The sequence below is a fragment of the Oreochromis aureus genome, linkage group 11 (assembly GCF_013358895.1).
Source record: "Oreochromis aureus strain Israel breed Guangdong linkage group 11, ZZ_aureus, whole genome shotgun sequence".
NCBI classification, from domain to species: Eukaryota; Metazoa; Chordata; class Actinopteri; order Cichliformes; family Cichlidae; genus Oreochromis; species Oreochromis aureus.
In genome coordinates, this window is record NC_052952.1 from 15,359,770 (window position 1) to 15,378,889 (window position 19,120).

Genomic DNA, 19,120 nt, shown 5'->3' on the forward strand with positions numbered 1-19,120 from the left:
GTGATAGAGACAAAAGGGACAAGATGGGAGAGCAGAGAGGAGAGCCGGAAGGGGTCGCCCGATCTGGCTTCCCACACCTCCCCGCCGGATCGGGCTGTACATTAGGTCATGTTTTGGATTTCAAGGGGAAACTAAAAAGTCCGAGGTTTAGTGAAGGTCGCATCTGCGTGAAAATAAAGAAGGAAATCTTTAACTTAGTGTTTAGCAGCATCTCTAATGTTACTGTCTCATCACACTCACATAAAATACTAAAGTGTAACAGAATAAGGTCCACAACATTACAAACATTACAGAGAAACCCCTCTGAACTGCATGGAAACCCCGAGTTAAAGTACGCATGCGCAGGGGCTTTTCCCAAAATTACTGTTTTATCAGTCTGCGTGAGTACGAGTGCGTCTCACAAGGACTGTATCTCAAGCAGGCGAAAGATGGATAGCACTGACCCTATGCCACTGTCTCCTTTTATTAACAACAGCTTTGCAAAGACGAAAGAAGGAAGCTTGTTAAATCAGGTGAGATTATTTAGATCTTTCTGCTTCAATAACGGGCGGGATGTCATGTCTGAAATCTGAGTATTCCTCTCTTCTGTTAATTATCATGTCCTATTGTAGAATACCATGTATTTCATTCAACTTTTTTTAATGTGGGGGAAATACTTTAAAAGTAGTTTTGCTTTAGTTTAAAACTTCTTTGGGATGTAGCACGGTTTCCGTGTTTTGTTTGTGAAAAAGAAAAAAAAAATCCCCGGTCTCATCGACTTGTTGTAGGGTAGAAGAGTCACGTGACCTAGATATAATACACAGGTGGTCTGTCTGGGTGGGATGTGGTTTGGAGACGAAAAAACCGCCCACTCAGTTGCCTCTGCAGAAAAACATGTTTTCATTTTAAAAGACATGATGTCATTCATACTCATATTTTATTTAATGTATTTTTTTGTGCCCCCTCCCTCCAGGTGATGCCATCTAAAGCCGCCACCGTGATCCAAGTGGTGCAAAGAGCGGTGCAGAAGAGCTGCATAAGGGCCTGCCAGCTGTTCTGCCTGCCTTTTGACCCTGTCACATGTTGCTCAGGTAAAAAAACAAAACCGAACAGAAATGACTTGATCAGAGTGAGATTTTACATTTATTCTTTACATAACTAAAAATGCATGAATATATCTGTTTGTTTTTTGTGTTTTGTCCTTATATTCATGATGAACTTTCAGTTTGTCTGTGTAAGCTGGAAAGATAATTTGTCATTAGTTAAAAAGTAACCTTCCCTCTCTTATCGCCTTTACAGCTAAAACTCATCAGCCCAAGGAGAATAAAAACATTCAAGGTAACTTTTAACTTTATATGTTCAATAAAATGTTGGCTTCCTTAAATCTTTTTTGGTAAAATCTTTTGCTTCCTCTTTTTCCCCATCTTTATGTTTTCCATTACATGTTTTTCACGAGCCTTTTACTGGAGGCGTACTGCATTGCGGTTCATTACACATATTGATTGTGTGCGTGATGGACTCCAACCAGCTTTCGCTGTACATTCAGGAACTTAAAACTGTGACAGGGCTATTACATCACTATGGATCAACAACTTCCCATTCTCATTTTCTCTTCCCCTTTCTCCTGCTTTCCCCCTCCCGTAGCAATGGCCCTTCAGAGTCCGCCGTCAACAATACTGATCGTCAACATCAGCAACTCCACGTTGATTGACTGCGTCATTGGAAACGGCACCTGTCCAGTGGCCGAGTGTCAGCCTCTCATGCAGGAAACTGAGCGCCATGTGAAAAGTGTGTAACAGCAAAGCCTGGCCAGCTGAACATCTCGTTAAAATACGCTATGCCGACTGCACTCATGTGAAGTACAAGCTTTTAATTTGATTTGTGTGTTACAGGTCAGATGAGGTTCAGCTGCTACGGCGGGAAACAGGAGGCAGCACAGGATGCTGCTTTTCCGCCACTTCCTCCATCAGAAGAGCATCCGAGTATCAGCATCCACAGCTCCCACGTCAGCTACACCATCATTGGAGACAACAACAGCATGCATGTGGATATGAGTCAACCGTCCAGCTAAAACGGAAGATTCACAAGTGTGCTACATGTCCACACACACATGCACAGACTCAAGAAACACTGTAGCCTCTGCCAGGATTATAACTTCAATTTAGTATCAGGGCAAACATTGTCAGTCTGGAGGTGAGAGATAACAATGTCTCTACTAATCAGAACTATGCCAGATAATCAGTTCATCATCATAAAACACAAAAACAGCTTTTTTTGTGGGCATTTTGACCATTATGACTGTTGATTTTTCGCTCTGGTCTGGTTTTTTTATGGATAAGTCTGTCACGTCATGATACGGGCTTGTGTTAAAATGTATGGCCTATGGTCATTAACAGTAGACTACTCAGTAGTATTTATTACCAGAGGTAATTTGGATTTCTTGTGTCTCTGTGTTTGACATTGCTTAATATAAAATAACTGTGACTTTGATATGTACATAAAACTGAGTAAGAGGACTTTGAATGAATGAGTTTTAACTGTTGTAACTGTAACTGCTATTATATTTATAATAAAGACTTCACATACTGCATTAGTGTTTGTTTTTATTCAGATCATCATGTCAATGACATTCGGCAGCACTAGCAAAAAGTCATTTCTTCTTTTTCTTTCTTTCCTTCTTGTTCCCTTTCTTGCCTTTCTCAGCTTTTTTAAAACCGCAGAGTCCTCGGCGTACGATGCAGCCTCTCCACCAGGCCTGCAGCTGCACAGAAACAGGGATTCAGTTCAATTTTATTTATACAGCAGCAAATCAAAACAACAGTCACCTCAAGGTGCTTTATATCGTAAGGTAGACCGTACAATAATACATACAGCAAAAACCAACAATCATATGACCCACTATGAGCAAGCACTTTGGCAACAGTGGGAAGGGAAAACTCCCTTTTAACAGGAAGAAACCTCCAGCAGAACCAGACTCAGAGAGCGGCAGCCATCTGCCGTGGTTGGGAATGAATATGCTGCAGTCCATATTCAATCTGCCCGCTGAATACCCTCGTATTCCTTAGCGTTGTTCTTGAATACGAGAACAACCGAACTTAAAGAGCATGAACTGTGCTGACGAGGCCTGTGCGCCAGTTGGATACTGTTACCTTGGTGGCAGCTCTGATCTGTGCCTGCTGTTGGTGGAGTTTCTCCTGCTCCTCCCTGTCCTCCATCACCATCTGCTCCATCTCCTTGAACTGAAATCAGGAAGTAATTGACATTCATTTAATAACAAAGTAATCAGCATCTGCATCTGTTCAGCACCGTGAGCCGCTCACCTTCATTTTCATGTCCTCCAGCCTGTCTAAGTTCAGGTTCTTTTTGAAGCACACGTTGTGGAGCTGCTTGCTCTTCTTCTGCACCATCTGCTCTGTGTGCTGCTGCAGCCCATGCAGCAGCTGCTGCAGCTCCTGATCAGCAACAGTGCAAAATTAGGTTCACCATATTATCAGCAATCAAATTAATGAGATAAACAGTCTTCTGAAGAATGACAAGAACAAAAAGATCAGCTACTTCTGTTAAAGATGAGCCCAAACCGCAGAAACTATGAACCAATACAAGTGACACACCAGGAAAGAACTTTTTAGTTTCAGAGAAACTGAAAGGATTTGAGAATCTCATTGCTTTCTTACACACACACACACACACACACACACACACACAAAACTGAGCACAGTGTTGGTTTAGTTAAATCTCCTGATGGCTTATGAATCCAATCACATGGCAAATTCATGTTATTTAGCCTGCTTTAGCCTCGCCACAGTTCATGCACATCTCAAAGCTGCTTTGCAACCCACCTCCACCGCAGGGTCTCTCTGTGATAGTATTTCTGACTTTATCTATAACAAATGTCATATTTGTTGTCATCGATTCCTACCCTGTTCTGTGCTGGCGATTTCCTGGTGCTCTCCATGGATACAGATAAAATACCAGGGAAAAAAATTACAGCAAATACAAATCTTCTTTTAAATATCGAGCGATCTCGAGTGAACTGCTCCAAAACAAATTTAATTAATTTCAATTTAGTTTTATTTATGTAGCACCAAATCCCAACACAGTTGCCTCAAAGTGCTTTATATAGTATGGTAAAGACCCCAAAATAATACAGAGAAAACCCCAACAACTACACGACGCCCCATGAGCACGCACTTGGCAAAAGTGCGAAGGAAAAACTCCTTTTTGAAGAACAGCTAAACTAATCACTAAGCCACACAGCTGCACAACGCTGCATACAGTATTACTTCACCAACCTCATGCTGGCTCAGCAGGAATTTCTGAGACTCCTCGTGAACTCTCACCTCCTCCTTCAACTGTTTCTTCAGCAGCTGAGACAGGAAGAGACAATAAAGGTGATTATTTAGTCATTAAACATTTGACTTCTAAATCTAAAATGTAGAGCCGAGCATGTCTTATATTTGGACCTACCTCCAGCTGCCCTTCCAGCAGTGCCTCAGCCTGACTGGTCTCATTCTGGATCTTCCTGAGCTGCAGCCCAGTGTCGTTCTCCTTAGTGTTCTCTTTGCTTCTCATCTTTAATAAATTATCTTTCTTGTTTGCTTCCTGGTGTATGACCTGCAGATACAGGTCCGGATGGAGACCAAGTAGTGGCAGTACTGAACTCTTATTTTTTCGACCCTTACAGCTATTCATGAAGACAGTTGTTCCCTATGGGTCAGTTTCTTACCTGCAGTTTGAGAGTTTTCTGTTGGAGCTCCTCTTGTTGTTTCAGAAGAGTCTGTCTTCTCTTGTCCACTTGTTTCATTTCCTCCCTGGAAGGAGAGTGACTTACATTATAGATGCTGATTATTTCTCCATGTGTTTTTTCTCCTTGTCCTCAACTTGGAACACCCCCTTCTTTTTACCACCAAGGTCAGGATTACTGGCAAATCATTCAAAGAAGAACCTTTTCATGTTCGTATCCCTTCTCCTCTGCTCGATTTCCTCCACAGCCTGCAGCAGAGAGCTAAAACACCATTTCTCCTCCAGCTCCAAATGTAGCTTGGACATCAGCTGTGAGATGTATTCACTGCAGTGAGATCAATTATTCAGAATAAAACTTTATACTCAATAATGGCTTTGTTTATTAGTTTGTTTTCAGTGTGTTTTGTGCTTCTTACCAATCTCCTGTCAACTTCCTGAGCTTGGTTTTCTCCTGCACCACACAAAAACACACACATGCACACAGAGTCTTTCAGTCATGTAATAATGCCCCAAATACAGTTTTTTCACAACACTGTTATATCAAAGCAGCAGGCAGCTGTTGACAGATGTTCCCGTGGTAATACTGTGAAGTCACCTGTGCAGGTCTTTCCCTGCGTATCCGCATTGCGAGAATATGTCCCAGTATTTCCAGCTGGTGTGAACAGTCCTCCAGTACTGCTGCCAGTCTCAGACTCTGAATCCTGGATAAACACATCCTGTAGAAAATGAAGGCAGTGATGAACAGATAGAGTCAGAGTTACACTCTTAAAGATGGGTTATTTTTAGCATGGCGCTGTCTCAGAGCTTGCTTGCGGAAATAAACCACAAGCTCTTTGAACCTCGGAGACACTGGCACTGGTGTGTGAAGGCTAAACTTTCAGCTGGGCGCAGGCTAACATTTCCGCTTCACGACAAAGAACATGTCAGGGGTAGCAGGCAAAAAAACGTGGCTTACTTCTCTCCTTCTCGCGTTGTGAATACCAGTAATCATTTCTAACGCGAAACCAGCGCCGGAAATAAAGTTGAGGCTTTATGTTACTATGGTAACCACTTTTTCTCCCCTTGTAACTTTATTGACAGCGTAACCCACGACATTTACAGACCTGTTTAACACTCTTGTTTAAATTAATTTATTAATATAGAAATAAGGAAATAAATGTAACTTCAAATGATTTATTCATTAATAAATAAAATCTTAAAAACAACTTGTTTTTTTCCCCTGTCAATCAGGCGTTATAAAAGATTATAACATACAAAATTATACAAAATATACAAAATTCCCTTCTTCCGATTGTCTATACAACACCATTCTTCTTCTTCTTCTTCTTATTGTTATTATTATTATTGTTGTTAATCTATCTATCTATCTATCTATCTATCTATCTATCTATCTATCTATCTATCTATCTATCTATCTATCTATCTATCTATCTATCTATCTATCTATCAACAGTAGAGATGACCTGTTTTGTGATTGTGTTTTATAGTTAAAAAGAAATTGAATTCTTTTCATTAGTAACCCTCATGGGCATCAAATTATGATCCAGGACTGAATAAAGACTTCGTACCATCTCTAGTAGACACCTTATGTTTTTAGATAATTTAAAATAAAAGATGAAGAGGATGTGGTCAGGTATTGCATTACAGTTTATTGTTTATACTTGTCATTTGTTGCACTCTCTGCAGGGAGTTACAGCTTGAAGGTAATACAGACTGAAGGTACAAGCTACACTGTAGTACATGCATGATGCTGTCTGTCACACTGAGAGGTTTTTTCTGAAGACTTCGCAGCCCTCCTATTCTCCACAGATGGACAGTTTCCCTCTCAGCTCTACAGCAGTCTCATTGTCAGCACTGTCATCTTTGAGGCAACACACCTGAACAATAAAACAAACTCTTTGAAACGATGTATGTACAGTAACAGCAGACGACTGTTCAACAGGTGAGAGCGATAACAAAAGGCATCTTTTAAGGCAAAATATGAAAAGATGTGGAACGCGATGAAGAGTAAAATAAACATCCAGGCTGTGAGGAAGTTATATCTCTCTGCCAGTGAGACTGTGAGTGATAAAAAAAGAAATCATAAAGGCATTGTATAAACATTAACTCTGAGTGACTGAAAGCTGGGAAGCGTGCTGTTATTTTATGTATTATGATTCATCTTTGCAAACATACAGAAACAAATCATTAACTTGATCCATGGGAAAGCAAGAGTGTTGCATCAGCTTAAGGTATGTTTTGAAAAGATGCAGTAATGCACATATTTCAGGTAAAATACTTAAAGGCAAATCTGAACCATCTGGGTCATGGTACTGTCGGAAATTATTATTATCATTATTATTATTTTTGTTACAGTCCTAAAATGATGTTTTTCCTCAATCAGCCTCTGAGTAGGCGTGAGGGGATCGCAGGTGAACTCAACATTTGTTAGATGTTTTGATTCCCTTTAATCAAAGATACTTTGCTTGTGCTTTTGCTTCTGCCTAGAAACAGGTGATGTCATTCATATGCTTTCATTTCCAAGTCGGGATTTAATGATAGTTGGAGATTTTTGCTCATAGAAGCTTGTCAGGGTGCAAGGATAACTTCACAACTGATCAAAACTGGTTCATCATAAAAGTAAACTGGGATAGATTGTTGTGAGATCATAATTTTAGACTGATCGGAGAATTAATTAACGTTATAACTTGTCTTTTGAAAAAGTTCAAATCAGCTTTATTTATACCACACAAATTAACAAAAAAAAAGCACCTTAGAGACATCTGTGCATACCAAGTGGTGTGCAGTTTAAAAGATTTTAAAAGGCATTTACCAGTTAATTGTAGGGACTAGAAATCTCAATAACATAGCCTCAGCTGTGTTTTGACCTTTTTTTCCCCCTAAAGCACCTTTGATAAGATATTTCTGAGAAAGGCAAAACTAAATAACTGGAGCACCACACTGTTGTCACTTATCCCTGATCTAAACCACCCGCACAGATCTGATTAAGTACATTTATAATATTTATTAGCATTAAACACTGATAAATGTTTTTCTTTGTTTTTCAGAGGGCATTTTGGGCTTATTTTAATCTCTATATTTGTGTTAAAATCCTTGTTTATCATATACTGGGCCTTGATGGAGCCAGATCAACTTTATTCTGATTGGCTGCCCCTCACAAACACAACGTTTGTATGAGCTTTTGACTCAGAGAGATTATTTAGACATAAGCTGGTATCAGTATTTGAAGCGTGGCAATGTTTCATATATTACAACAATATATAGATGGCAAAAGAAAAAGCATGACAGGAGTGTTTTAAGGAACTTTCACTTTGATCATTGTCTAATTACACATGAATATTTCATTTTAACAGAGGCTGGAGCACTTGAGGTGGTCTTCCTCCATTAGCAAGACCACTGCGTAAATCAATAACTACATCAGGTGACATATATTTAAGGAGGTATTATTTGGCACTATAGTCAACATAAAAGCAGGTGAGATTTCTCTTTGTGTAGCAACCCATGGAGGAAAATAAAACGGGTAATTTTGCTTGAATTCCTCAAGGAAGCATGGTTTCAAGAGCGCTGTCAATAGCAGAGAGGAGTGTGAGTCTCCCTGAGCATCATCAGCAAAAGTCTGAACTGAAAACAGAGGGTGACATTTTATCGAGTAATTATTTACTGTACATACATGTAAAAAACTAAATTATAGCCCGTACAAAATGTACGGTTTTATCTTCTTTTTGATGACCGTCACTCTTAGTTTACAATACGATCGCTTTTCTGTTTTGTGCTTTTTATGTGAACGCGAGTTTAGGTGGAACAGACCGTGGCACCATCATGGAGGAAGGAAGTCAGTCCCCTTTGCACTTTGTCTCTGTTGAGTCAAATGCCTGTGTCCACACATTAAAGGATTTTCTGATATATTAATGATATCATTAAAAAAAACACAAAAAAAGACTGGCAGATCTACAGTATTGTCTAGAGAAGCTGATCATGATTGGGACACAGCAGCCAGAAACCTGACTATCCACCACCAAGGTTCTTACAGCCATTCAGGCAGCTTTCTCCGACTCACGTCCACTAATACAGTAAGATCATATCCAGTGTTGTGCCATTGGAGCTGGAAGCAGCCAGAAGGAGAGTTACAGAGTTTCAGATTTCACTGATTGTTCGTTCAGAAGGATGGTACTCCTCCCTTCCTTTAGGGGAGGACATATAGAACGACTGTGTCTTGCGTTTTAAGCGAGCCCTCTTGGTGGCCAGCGACAGACTGTGCTTGCTGGAGGCGATTATGTCAGAGATGAACTTCTTGCAGTCCACACAGACTTCCATGGTAGCCCAGTCCTCCGTCAGCTCTGGGGGAAGCTCCAGTTCTTCATGAGACTTTAAAGAGCCGTGCTTTGAAAACCTACAGAAACAGAAACAGCAGAGGAGCTCGGCTTGAATGGGAGGAAAACACGACATCGTTTTATATATATTAACACTCTGAATTTGCTTTGGTTTGAAATGATCTAAAATTTGCATTCATAGCTAACCTAATCCATGGGTGATCAATTAAATGTGTTTAAAAAACAAAAAACACATGAAACAACTCACCCTGAAAATACTTAATGAAAAGTTCCGTCATGCATGATAATACAGGTAAATTAAATCCAAACTTCATGATTTTCTTGCTGCTTTTGTGATAAGGATGCTGAATGATTTGGTAAATTTTGACAATCAGCCAAGCGGTTTCTGGTGTGGTAGTTGCAACTTTATCCACTAGATGTCAGCAACACCCAACAAATCTTCTGACTGAAGAGTACATGCTGTACCAAGCAGTGGTAGCTACAATGAATAAGGCCTTTACTTTGCATGGTGTGTTTATGTTTTCAGTATTGTAGTTTGTGATGACGAACTCCTTTTGATTGTTGCACTGCTATTTCTAGTTTGAATAGTATTGTTCATAGCTCTTACTTAGACATGGTCTTCTGGATGCTGTGGCGCTGTGGGTTACCGGAGGACTTGTCAGTTTTAGCAGCTGCTGCTGCTGTCGCAGCCCCAGGAGCTTTTTTGGGACCTTTAGATGCTCCTTTTGCAGGTTCTTTCAAAGCGGGGGATGCAGCAGCCTCTCCTGGTTTAGATGCACCTGGGGCTCCAGCCACTGACAGTCCTTGTCCTACAGAAGCCATGGCACTTATTCTCTCCCTGGGGAGAGTGTTGGTGGAGCCAATGGAGTAGATGGGCAAGCTGGAATAAGGTTTGGATGGCAACCGCATCTGTCATAGGCATGTACGAAAGAGATAAAATTTCCTCACAATGCGTATGGAAACACAGTAATGATGCAAAATAAGAGTGAAGAGTGTTGTCAGTTTGAATTTGGTTGATTGGGAAGTAATTAGCCAAAGATCAGTGACCACCATTTGCCACAATAGGAAGTATGTTACACTATTTATTTATTTATTTTTAAAGAGGTCCACTTTATTGTCACCAGCACAAAGATAAAGGAAGACGTGGTACTGCAGAAGAGGACTGATTTATCCTACGTGCCTTACCTTTTTGCAGCACTGTGCGCACACAGGCCTGCAAAGAGACAGTTGACAGAAATTACAGGAGAAGAAATAAACGAAAGCAGCCATAGATCCTTAAATAATTATAAACGGAAGAGTATTAATGAAAAAGATGAAGATAATCATCTGAAATTGTTTACTTTTTGCAGAACTGGCAGGTGTAGGACCAGGTGAAGAAGGAAAACCTTTTGGCTCGACAACAGAAGCAAAGCTGCAACAGAAATATAGAGATCGCAGTAAATATAAAGAAGGTAGTCGGAACCAAAAAAATCAAGTTTTCTCAGGATAAAAGTTATACTGTTTCCACTTATGGTGTTACAATTTAACTGTGCTCATTTAGAAAGAGTAAGTAATCCCTGTTTATTAAAGAGAGATTACTTCTTTATAATAGAATTAACCTAGGCAATAATGCATTACCTTCCCCTTCTTCATGGCATTGTAGATGTCTTTGTACTGCTGGAATTTCTCCAGCTCCGCCTTCACCAGCACCTGTCTGATGTGCATCACCTCCTCCACCGTCAGAGACAGACACTCCACAGGAAAACAGAACTCCTCCTGCAGCAACAACAAGAATTATACGCACAGCAGTGAGTGACCCAGCAGACTCAAAACACAGGACTCAGTGTTTTTCATTCAGCACACACATGCACAACTCTCTGCACCTTTAAGAGCAGTGTGAGCTGGTCCGGGCTACAATTGGGTCATAAAAATATCCTCATTGTTCAGTGAATGAAAAGGCAGCTCAGAGGAGAATCGTGATGTGGAAAAAACAGTGAACACTTTATTCCTGCAGCAGTGCCGAGAAATAGATGTTCACAAAGCGTGCAATGATTTTCTTCAAGACCTGGCTAAATAAATGGAATTTCTTTTTATATTTGTTATCCAGCTGGAAGCAGCCATCAGAACATGATACACTGTGGTCATAAGGGATGGACATGGTCAGCAACAATACTCAGGTAGGCCGTGACATTAAAACAATGCTCAGTCAGTACTAATAGGTGCAACATGTGCTAAGAACTATCCCCCAAACTATTACACCACCAGCAGGCTTAAGTATTTATACCCATGTTGTGACCCTAGCATCTGAATGTGGCAGCAGAAACAGAAACTCATCAGACCATGTGGCGTTTTTCCAACATGTTCCTCTATTGTGCAATCTTGGTGAGCCAGTGTGAATTGGGCCCTCAGTTTCCTGTTCTTAGCTCACAGGAGGGGCACCTTAGGTGGTCTTGACCATGTCTACGTGGAACTGGAGGAACATAGAGAGCAGTATTAAATATGGGAACATCCTAGATGATTGTGGGTTTATTGTAAGGGGAGGCTGTATATGTTCATAGCCACAAGGTGTGTTTGTCTGCTACTCAGGGCATCCTCAGGGCCTTTGTAAGAGTCGTACATTACGAATCCTTGACTGACTGCTCAAGTACAAGTTAACGCATCTTGATTCTTCCCATTACTCCCTGATACCAGAAACGAGAAAGATTGGAAACTTCAAATTCACTTTTTAGTCTTCAGAAACATGAAAAAAAGAGATCTTTGAACCTATGTTCGTCTTTTCTGTTATTTCCTGTAAACGCTCTGACAGTGCTTTGTTAGTTCTGTGTTGCTATACACTTGAGCCACTGTGTTAGATATCCAAAGCAATGTCCTCAGTCTGCTCTAGGTGAATGATATCTAGTGAAGAATTAGGAGGATGGGCAGCTACGGTTATTATGACGGGACAGACTGATTGGAGACGGGCAAACCTCGGCCGAGTCTCTTCGAAGGATGTAAACCTTCCTGCACAGAGCAAAAAGTGTCTTCACCAACCGCAACACAAACACCTCGATAGGGTTGGAGCTCCACAAAGGGCACAGAGTGGAGGGAGAAGGGTGGAGAAGGAAGGGAATCCAGGAGTGATGCGAGATTTCGATTCCAACCTGAGCAAGAGAAGGTGGAGGTGTGTGTGTGTGGGAGGGAGGAAGAACAGAAAGCCTGCAATTTAACAGAGATACAGGGACTCGATGGTTCTGGTAAAAGAAGGAGGAGGGATGAAATCCTGAGAAAGGGGCAAACAGAAGAGAGATGACAGCGTGTGTGTTTAGTTTCAATCCTTCCTCATTTCTCTACAGATCTTGATGCTCTGCATACTTACCCCGTTCTCCCTCTGCTTCTTTTGATTATTAAGTTATTTGACCACACTGGACACTGACAGCCACTGGAACAAGTCAAAACAGCAATCGGAGGAATATCCTTTGAAACTAATGCATTAGTAGATTTGGTTTTTTGATTTCAATCTGGTCCAGTTCTGGCTCTCTTCCAAAGTGTTTCTTTTGTCTTGTCTTTCTCCCCTAAACCCCCAAGCAGTCGTGACAGTTGGCTGCCCCTCCCTGAGGCTGGTTCAGCTGGAGTTTTTTTCTTGTTACAAGGTTACGAGTTTTTCCTTCCCACTGTCACCAAGTGCTTGCTCACAGGGGAGCGTCTGATTGTTGGGGTTCACTATTAAATAAAACCAAATTGAACTGAACTGAATCCTATTTCCAAAAGTTTATTTTTAAATGATACACGAAGCTCTGACTCACCAGAGACTTGGAGCTCTGCTTGGAGGGCGGCTGAAACGGTCGGACATTAGTGGGTGTTTCCTTCTCAATAGAGTGTCTTCTCTGGGGGGTCTGACGCCTCTCTGGTTGAGGTGTAGAGGAGATGGGCAGGAACATGGGTGGAGCTGGTGTTCATAGATGGAACGTAAGAGAGAGAGAAAAAAAGAGGAAGTTTAACTGCAAAGAAGCAATTGATTGGTTAATCTTTGGCTCAAGACCTACTGATTAATAATCTTTCAAATGAAAAGACTTTGTGCAACACGACTGGCAAGGCTGCAAGATTAAAAGCCATCGATCACTGCCAGCAGATAGCTTAGTTAAGGAGGTAGGGGGCGTCGAAAGGCTTCCTGACTCACTTTTCTTCCCCAGCACAGACTCTGGGGACGTGTCATCCATCAGAGATGTCGCCACGCTGGAGCTGCTCGCTGATTTGTGTCCCACAATCTCATCCTGAATGCACAGAATACACGTGCACTTCAGTCATCACTTGCTCTGCACAAAGTAAATGCATCTAGGAAACATAAAATTCTAATACACAGAAACGCACTTCAGAGTCAGAGCTGTCCAGTTCAGCGAGGCTGGGAGCTTTCAGGAGCCTCTTCCTCTGAGGAACTGACTGAGATCCAGAGGGTTCGACTCTGGGTGATCCAGATCCGTTGGTGAGAGACAGAGAGCTGGATGTCCTCCTGCCCATACGTGGGCTGAACTCATCTGCATAGAGCCACACAGGAGAGTATCATTCAGGCACAGCAGTTGAAACGAAACCCAAAACACATCCTCTCTTGATTCTTTGCATCCTAGACAGGTTATACTTTGCATCTTTCTTTTAGTATCCCATTTGTTATATGGGGAAACAGAGTTTTCAAGTTGTAGTGGGTTTCAGTGGGTGGTGAGGTGAAAGGATGCAATGAATGATGTTACAGAGGACTGAGTTTTGAGAGTCGCCGAAAGGTTAAAGAGGTTGGCGAAGGTTAAGTTTTTCCTAAGGGGAGGCATAGGAGCAGGGCGGTGTTACACGCAGAGCATGGATGCCTTCTTCATGAAATATTTAAACTGTGGACTCCCATATCAACCCCCAGGGAACGTTTTTGGGGAAAGCTAAATCCTTGAAACCAAATTTCCCAATTTACTAAACAGACACTCTTTACTGGCTGAAGTCTAAAAGTAGAAAAGACAACATTATAATCAAGGACCTACAATACCAAGCTGCCTGATTCTGACTAATTTCTGGGTAAAGCAAAAAGACAACTGGATGAGAGGGTTTGGAGGCAGGGAGTATGGGAAAAGCAGACAAGCGAGTGCTGCAAGAGACAGATAAAAAACACAGCTGATAGGATCGGTGGGAACCCTGAAACTCTCCTTTCTCCCTTCAGCCTCTTGTTTGTGGGAAAAGCATCCACATGAGCTCATCGTCTCAACACGAGCTCTGTTCCTGCTGCTCAAACAGTCTTTTTACGACCAAAGATTCCTAAGAACCTACATCACCAGTTTTTCTCTATTCAGCCATCATTCTAAACCCTTTCTTTGTTTCACCCAAGTCTCAGCATTCACATATTCAACAAAAGGAGATATTAGTTTAAAGCTGGCGGGCAGGGGGGAGAAAAAACAGACAAACCATTAGGTTAATGCAAACATGGCCTTCCAAACCACAGCGTTGCTCATACGTTACCTATTCCAGTACGGAATAAATCCTGCGGCATACTGCGAGTTTTGCCGAAACCTAAAAGGGAGACCTCCTTTAATAGGATGGCTACAAGTAAATTCACCACTCAGTACGCCTGCAGTTTATATCTAAATAAATGGAGTGACTGAAGTAGTAAACAGATTCGTGTTTGACAGAATACTTTGGGATATTTTGTGTATGTGTGCAGCTACAGGGAAATGAGAAACGTATAACTGCTCAATGTTAAAATACTGACACTACAAAGGAGTCATTTTGACTCTAAAGTATTTAGTGCAAAATCTGATATTAAATGTTTTTTTCTTTTGTCTATAAAATGATTTTAAAAAGACGTGGTTTTTAACATATTATCTGTCTTTGTGTGGGTTAGAAGAAGTTTAGTATCACTCTCATGTTGCCTAGCTAAGTCAAGATGGGTCAGCTTAGTTCAGCATAAAGACCACAGCTTTCAGTTCGGTTAAGGTTTTATTTTATTTTTTTATGTCTAATGTTTAAGCATCTTAGCCGTGCTTCAGATCAACGACATGACCAGGGTGTAGCCCAGCTCTTGCCCTACGGTAGATGGGATAGGCTCCAGAGAGAGAGAGCTCCAGTGATCCACTGGTCCCCTACAAGCAGGCACTCAGAGATAGAGGGGAAGAAGACCTTCCTTTTAACAGGAAGAGACCTCCAGGCTCGGGGAGGGGCAGCACATCTGCTGTGACCTGATTTTAAGTCCAGTCCTTGTATAATTTGGCAAACCTACTTGCCATTTCTCCCAGTTTCCTTTCTTTAAGAATTGTTTCTTAACAGCTACCCTCTGTGTCAGGTCTTTGCTGGATTTTTTCCCCCGTTTCTTAAGGACATGACCTTTCAGACACTGTTCATTTGCATTTTTAGGCTTGCCTCTTCTTTAGTCTCCAAAGTCTTTAACGTTATATCGCAAACACGTTTTATACTTGAATGATTCACAGATCTTTGTTAAGAGGCTTAAGAAAAACTTCAGAAAACTTGAAGAACTACTGCTCAAGACCACTTAAAAGACACAAGAAAGTCTGGCTCCTTAAAAGCAAAATATAAAGAAACAAAGAGTGGTTCAAGACTTTTGCACAGTAGCATACAGTTTTTTACAAAGTTGTACCATTACAAGCTGATAATGTGGTGACAGTATTGCTGTTACCAGACCACTTATAGACTTTTCTACAAAAGTGTAGTAACATTACAGTAACAACATGCAAACAATGTATTACTATGATACTACTATTACTATAATATTAAAGCAGAAATTAGGGTAATGTTATACAATTTTGTTATTAAGTGTTTTTAGACCTAAATATGTATTTATGTATAATGTAACGTTTGTCTCATGTTTTTATGCTAGAGTTATGTAATGTGAAACATCACTCCCATTACGGATCGATTAATTTGACATTTTCCTTTCAATTTTTTGTAGGGGACCCCAGGGAGCCAATCAACTGACCCAAGCTACACTCTTGTTGCTAAGCTAATCACCTGCTGACTCTAGCATTAAACAAAAGCACAGACAGAGTGGCATCAAGCTTCTCAACTAATGCACAACTAAAACAAAAATACTCAATGTCACATTTGAATGACAATTTAATTAGAACCAAGCAGCACCGCCTGCTCACGTTGCCTTTAAAATAATAAGCTATCACGAAGGCCCAGCGCTGCACACAGGGACATGATACCTCACTGAGACTTGTGATCGCAGCATTTAATCTCATGAAATCTATTTCCCCTTAGCCATACTTATTAATTTGTCAGCGGGAATGTAAAATCCCCACAAAGTACAGTTATCAATATGGTCACATCATATGGGAATGAGTGATTATAAAGGGAAGGTTTTACACACAGGTCAACAGACGACACAAATGAGGGAGCTCGTGGTGTTTTGAGAGACACTGACTTCAGTAGGAGAGAAAGTGGAGCACAGGATTATTAACAGCTACCCTTCTGTGGCCACCTGAGCACTGTTCCCTCATCGCAATCACAACACTATCTCCAAATTTGAATCCTGGGCATGTTCCACTGCTGGTAGCCTGTAGCTCGTCATCTTAGACTATATATTTTACTATGCTGTGCAGAGCATGAGGCTGCACACCGGTCCACCTGCGCACTGGCTCGATTCTGCAAAGTCACTGCTGCACACGAAAGACTCTTTTGTATAGATTCTTGGAGACGTCGAGGTGTCACGTATGCTTTTGGCTGCTCCTTGCTGACCCTTGATTAGATAGCTGGCAGCACACTTCTACTGAGGTTTCACATTATAGAGGAACCTTTACGAGACTAAGTGCTTAGAAAAGGTGACACTTTTCCCAAGAAGCAACAGCAGGAATATTTTTCAGGAATATTTTTCAGTCACATGAAGACTGACTAGAATAAACTGTTTTCTCAAGGCTGCAATCATTTTAACAGCCAACTGTATTTTTTTTTTTTAAAGAAGATGCTGTTTGTAGAGAAATCAGTGATGTAATTTTACCATCCTTCCTTCAGAACGCTACATGCTGACGGTATAAGCTGCAAAAAATAAACAGCGACATCATAAATAAAATTCTTCTTGTTTTTAGCACCTCTAAACACTTTCAATATCTCAGTCTGGCTGTGAGGCGATGTGATATCTTCCAGTCGAAGACATATATTACACAAAGTAAAGATTCCTTTTATGACAAATGAAAGGCAGTGAGTTTTGAACATAAGCTCGTTTTTTGTTGGTCTGTAGGATAAAGTCACATCAAATACTTTTCAAGATTTCTTTTAAATGGTCTGTTCATATATTTTCTATTATTTTTTTTAGTTTTCTTTTGTTTTGCACACTGAAATCTAAGGCAAAGTTTGAACATGAAGACCTCAAAAACTATTAAAGACAAAAAAACCTGAAAAAAGATCATGTTAAAAATGTTCCACTTTTTTTTTTTTAAATTTTTGAGAAATAACATTCAGAAATTGTCACTAATTGTCTTTTGCAATGTGAAATGAATTAGTGTGTGCTAAAATATGAGACTTTACAGGACAGATTGTTTGTTTTCCTCGTATTTGAAATAGCCAATACTCAGACAGGTTCAGGTTTTTTATCTTTAAAGGTTTTTGAGATTTTCATGTTCAAGCTTTGCCTCAGATTTCAACGTGCAAAAAAATGGTCTGAAAGTTCATTTGATTTCCCTGGTTTTAAGGTTAATGTTGCTTATACTAGCATACATAATAGCATGTAAAACACACCATGCGCATCTTTACAAGTTTAAAGCATGGCCTGTGGATGTAGTTCAGCATGCCACTCATGTCACTTTGCTCTCATCAGCATCCTCCTACTGACCAGTGTCCCACAGGTCCATGTTTCACCTCCAAAGGAGGCAATAACCAAACGATGAAAGACAACATGAAATGTATGTACAATATGCAGATTGATGCACTAAAAGTGTGTATCTGTGTCTGTATGTTTGTTCGTGCTGACAGAACAGATGAGCAGCCACAACAAAGCGGGGAACAGAAAGTGATGAAAAGCCAGGTAAGCAGCGAGGGAGACTTTACCTGACGCGTCAAAACTGAAAGACATGCTAAGTGGCCGAATTACTGCAACGAGAAACGCCATGGACAGTTATTGTTTGTGATAGAGGCACATCAAGTCAAGACTTACTACTGTACATACAAGAAGTTTGTATTTAGTGAGAAAAGAATTGAAATGGCATGCTTATTGTCTTATTTCAGATCCCAAAGGTTTCATTGCTTTCATGACGAGAGATAAGAGGATTTCTGAATAAGTCAGCCAGACAACACAGTACTGGGTTCAGTGTGTTAATAGAAGTTGCAGACACTTAGCATTATTACGGTACACGACTTATGCTCTGTTGCAAACAAAATAAACCAAAAAACAATAATAGGCATTAGTTGCAACACAAATATGAACGGTTAGGCAGCAGCAGCTATGATAGCACAGAGCATAGGCACAAAGTAGGAACATATAAAAGAACAGAAACAGCTCAAAGTAATGAAGCTAGTGCACACTTCTTATAAGATTCTGAGGTGCAGGCATCAGATCCATACTTCAGCTTAAAACATCTTAAAATTTTAGAGCGAAGTATGGTTGCATGTGCATGGGAGTGTGCATGGGAGTGTGCATGGGAGTGTGCATGGGAGTGTGCACCAACGGACTAAAAAATACCAAGAGCAGGGACAACGAAGCGGGACACCTCCTTACCCAGCCTTCCTCTGCGGACCTCGTCAGGAGAGACTGGGCGAAGTTTCCTCTCTGCTTTGATCTCCTCCAGGATCCGCTCGTGCAGCGTGGGAGGAGGCTGAGTCTGTGGCTTCAGCTTCCGAGCTGACACCTAAGTAGCGTGGGTTGATGATGGTTGGCACAGAGTGAAAAAGGGGGAGTACGAACACTGACACAAATGTACAGGGTTGTAGCCCGCAGGCCTGCTTGTCTTCGCCTCTTCGGGTCTACTTTGACTGATTGTTCACCTGATTGCTGAGAGATGAGAGCACTGCTGAAAAAGCAGCCTGCTAATCCTGCTGCAAGATTGATATCAGCACAGAATCCATTATTTCTCAATTGTGAATTCAGCCTGCAGTGAGACGTGAACACTCGTGTGCTTTACAGAGTCTGGATT

General features: G+C 41.0%; 3 protein-coding genes and 1 long non-coding RNA gene across 8 annotated transcripts in view; 2 read left to right on the forward strand and 2 right to left on the reverse strand.

The window, feature by feature from the left end:
* Positions 1–371: 371 nt before the first annotated feature.
* Positions 372–2,569, forward strand: si:dkey-29h14.10. Its single transcript, XM_039619137.1, has 5 exons — positions 372–512; positions 953–1,070; positions 1,279–1,317; positions 1,624–1,767; positions 1,872–2,569. The coding sequence occupies exons 1-5, from the start codon at positions 429–431 to the stop codon at positions 2,048–2,050; spliced, it is 564 nt and encodes a 187-aa protein (XP_039475071.1). The 5' UTR covers positions 372–428; the 3' UTR covers positions 2,051–2,569.
* On the reverse strand, positions 2,566–5,773 carry iqcg (IQ motif containing G). 2 transcript variants are annotated; one of them, XM_031740284.2, is made up of 10 exons: positions 5,678–5,773; positions 5,318–5,438; positions 5,139–5,173; positions 4,925–5,031; positions 4,706–4,790; positions 4,447–4,593; positions 4,272–4,346; positions 3,300–3,431; positions 3,129–3,218; positions 2,566–2,740 (listed from the first exon to the last, which is right to left on the reverse strand). In XM_031740284.2, exons 1-10 carry the CDS (start codon positions 5,711–5,713, stop codon positions 2,630–2,632), a joined length of 939 nt encoding a protein of 312 aa, XP_031596144.1. In that variant the 5' UTR covers positions 5,714–5,773; the 3' UTR covers positions 2,566–2,629. The 2 variants fall into 2 exon arrangements, with proteins under 2 accessions (XP_031596144.1, XP_031596145.1); XM_031740285.2 differs by lacking the exon at positions 5,678–5,773 and having other exon boundaries at positions 4,925–5,047; positions 5,318–5,418.
* A 578-nt stretch (positions 5,774–6,351) lies between these two features.
* LOC116320617 (protein spire homolog 1) overlaps positions 6,352–19,120 on the reverse strand; it is a 36,329-nt gene continuing 23,560 nt past the window's right edge. For 2 of the 4 annotated variants that reach the window (XM_039619098.1, XM_039619097.1), the window contains exons 8-17: positions 18,706–18,835; positions 14,502–14,552; positions 13,380–13,543; positions 13,189–13,282; positions 12,815–12,957; positions 10,671–10,808; positions 10,394–10,464; positions 10,239–10,266; positions 9,661–9,962; positions 6,352–9,112 (exon numbers count right to left, since the gene is read on the reverse strand). In XM_039619098.1, coding sequence (XP_039475032.1) covers positions 8,857–9,112; positions 9,661–9,962; positions 10,239–10,266; positions 10,394–10,464; positions 10,671–10,808; positions 12,815–12,957; positions 13,189–13,282; positions 13,380–13,543; positions 14,502–14,552; positions 18,706–18,835 — 1,377 coding nt within the window. In that variant the 3' untranslated portion in view covers positions 6,352–8,856. Of the gene's footprint in view, positions 9,113–9,660; positions 9,963–10,238; positions 10,267–10,393; positions 10,465–10,670; positions 10,809–12,814; positions 12,958–13,188; positions 13,283–13,379; positions 13,544–14,501; positions 14,553–18,038; positions 18,081–18,705; positions 18,836–19,120 lie in introns of all 4 variants that reach the window. The other 2 variants (XM_039619099.1, XM_039619100.1) reach the window with 2 other exon arrangements.
* On the forward strand, positions 9,850–11,180 carry LOC120442520. The gene is made up of 4 exons (XR_005614751.1): positions 9,850–9,943; positions 10,403–10,504; positions 10,696–10,840; positions 11,140–11,180. It is a non-coding gene; the product is annotated as an uncharacterized LOC120442520 (long non-coding RNA).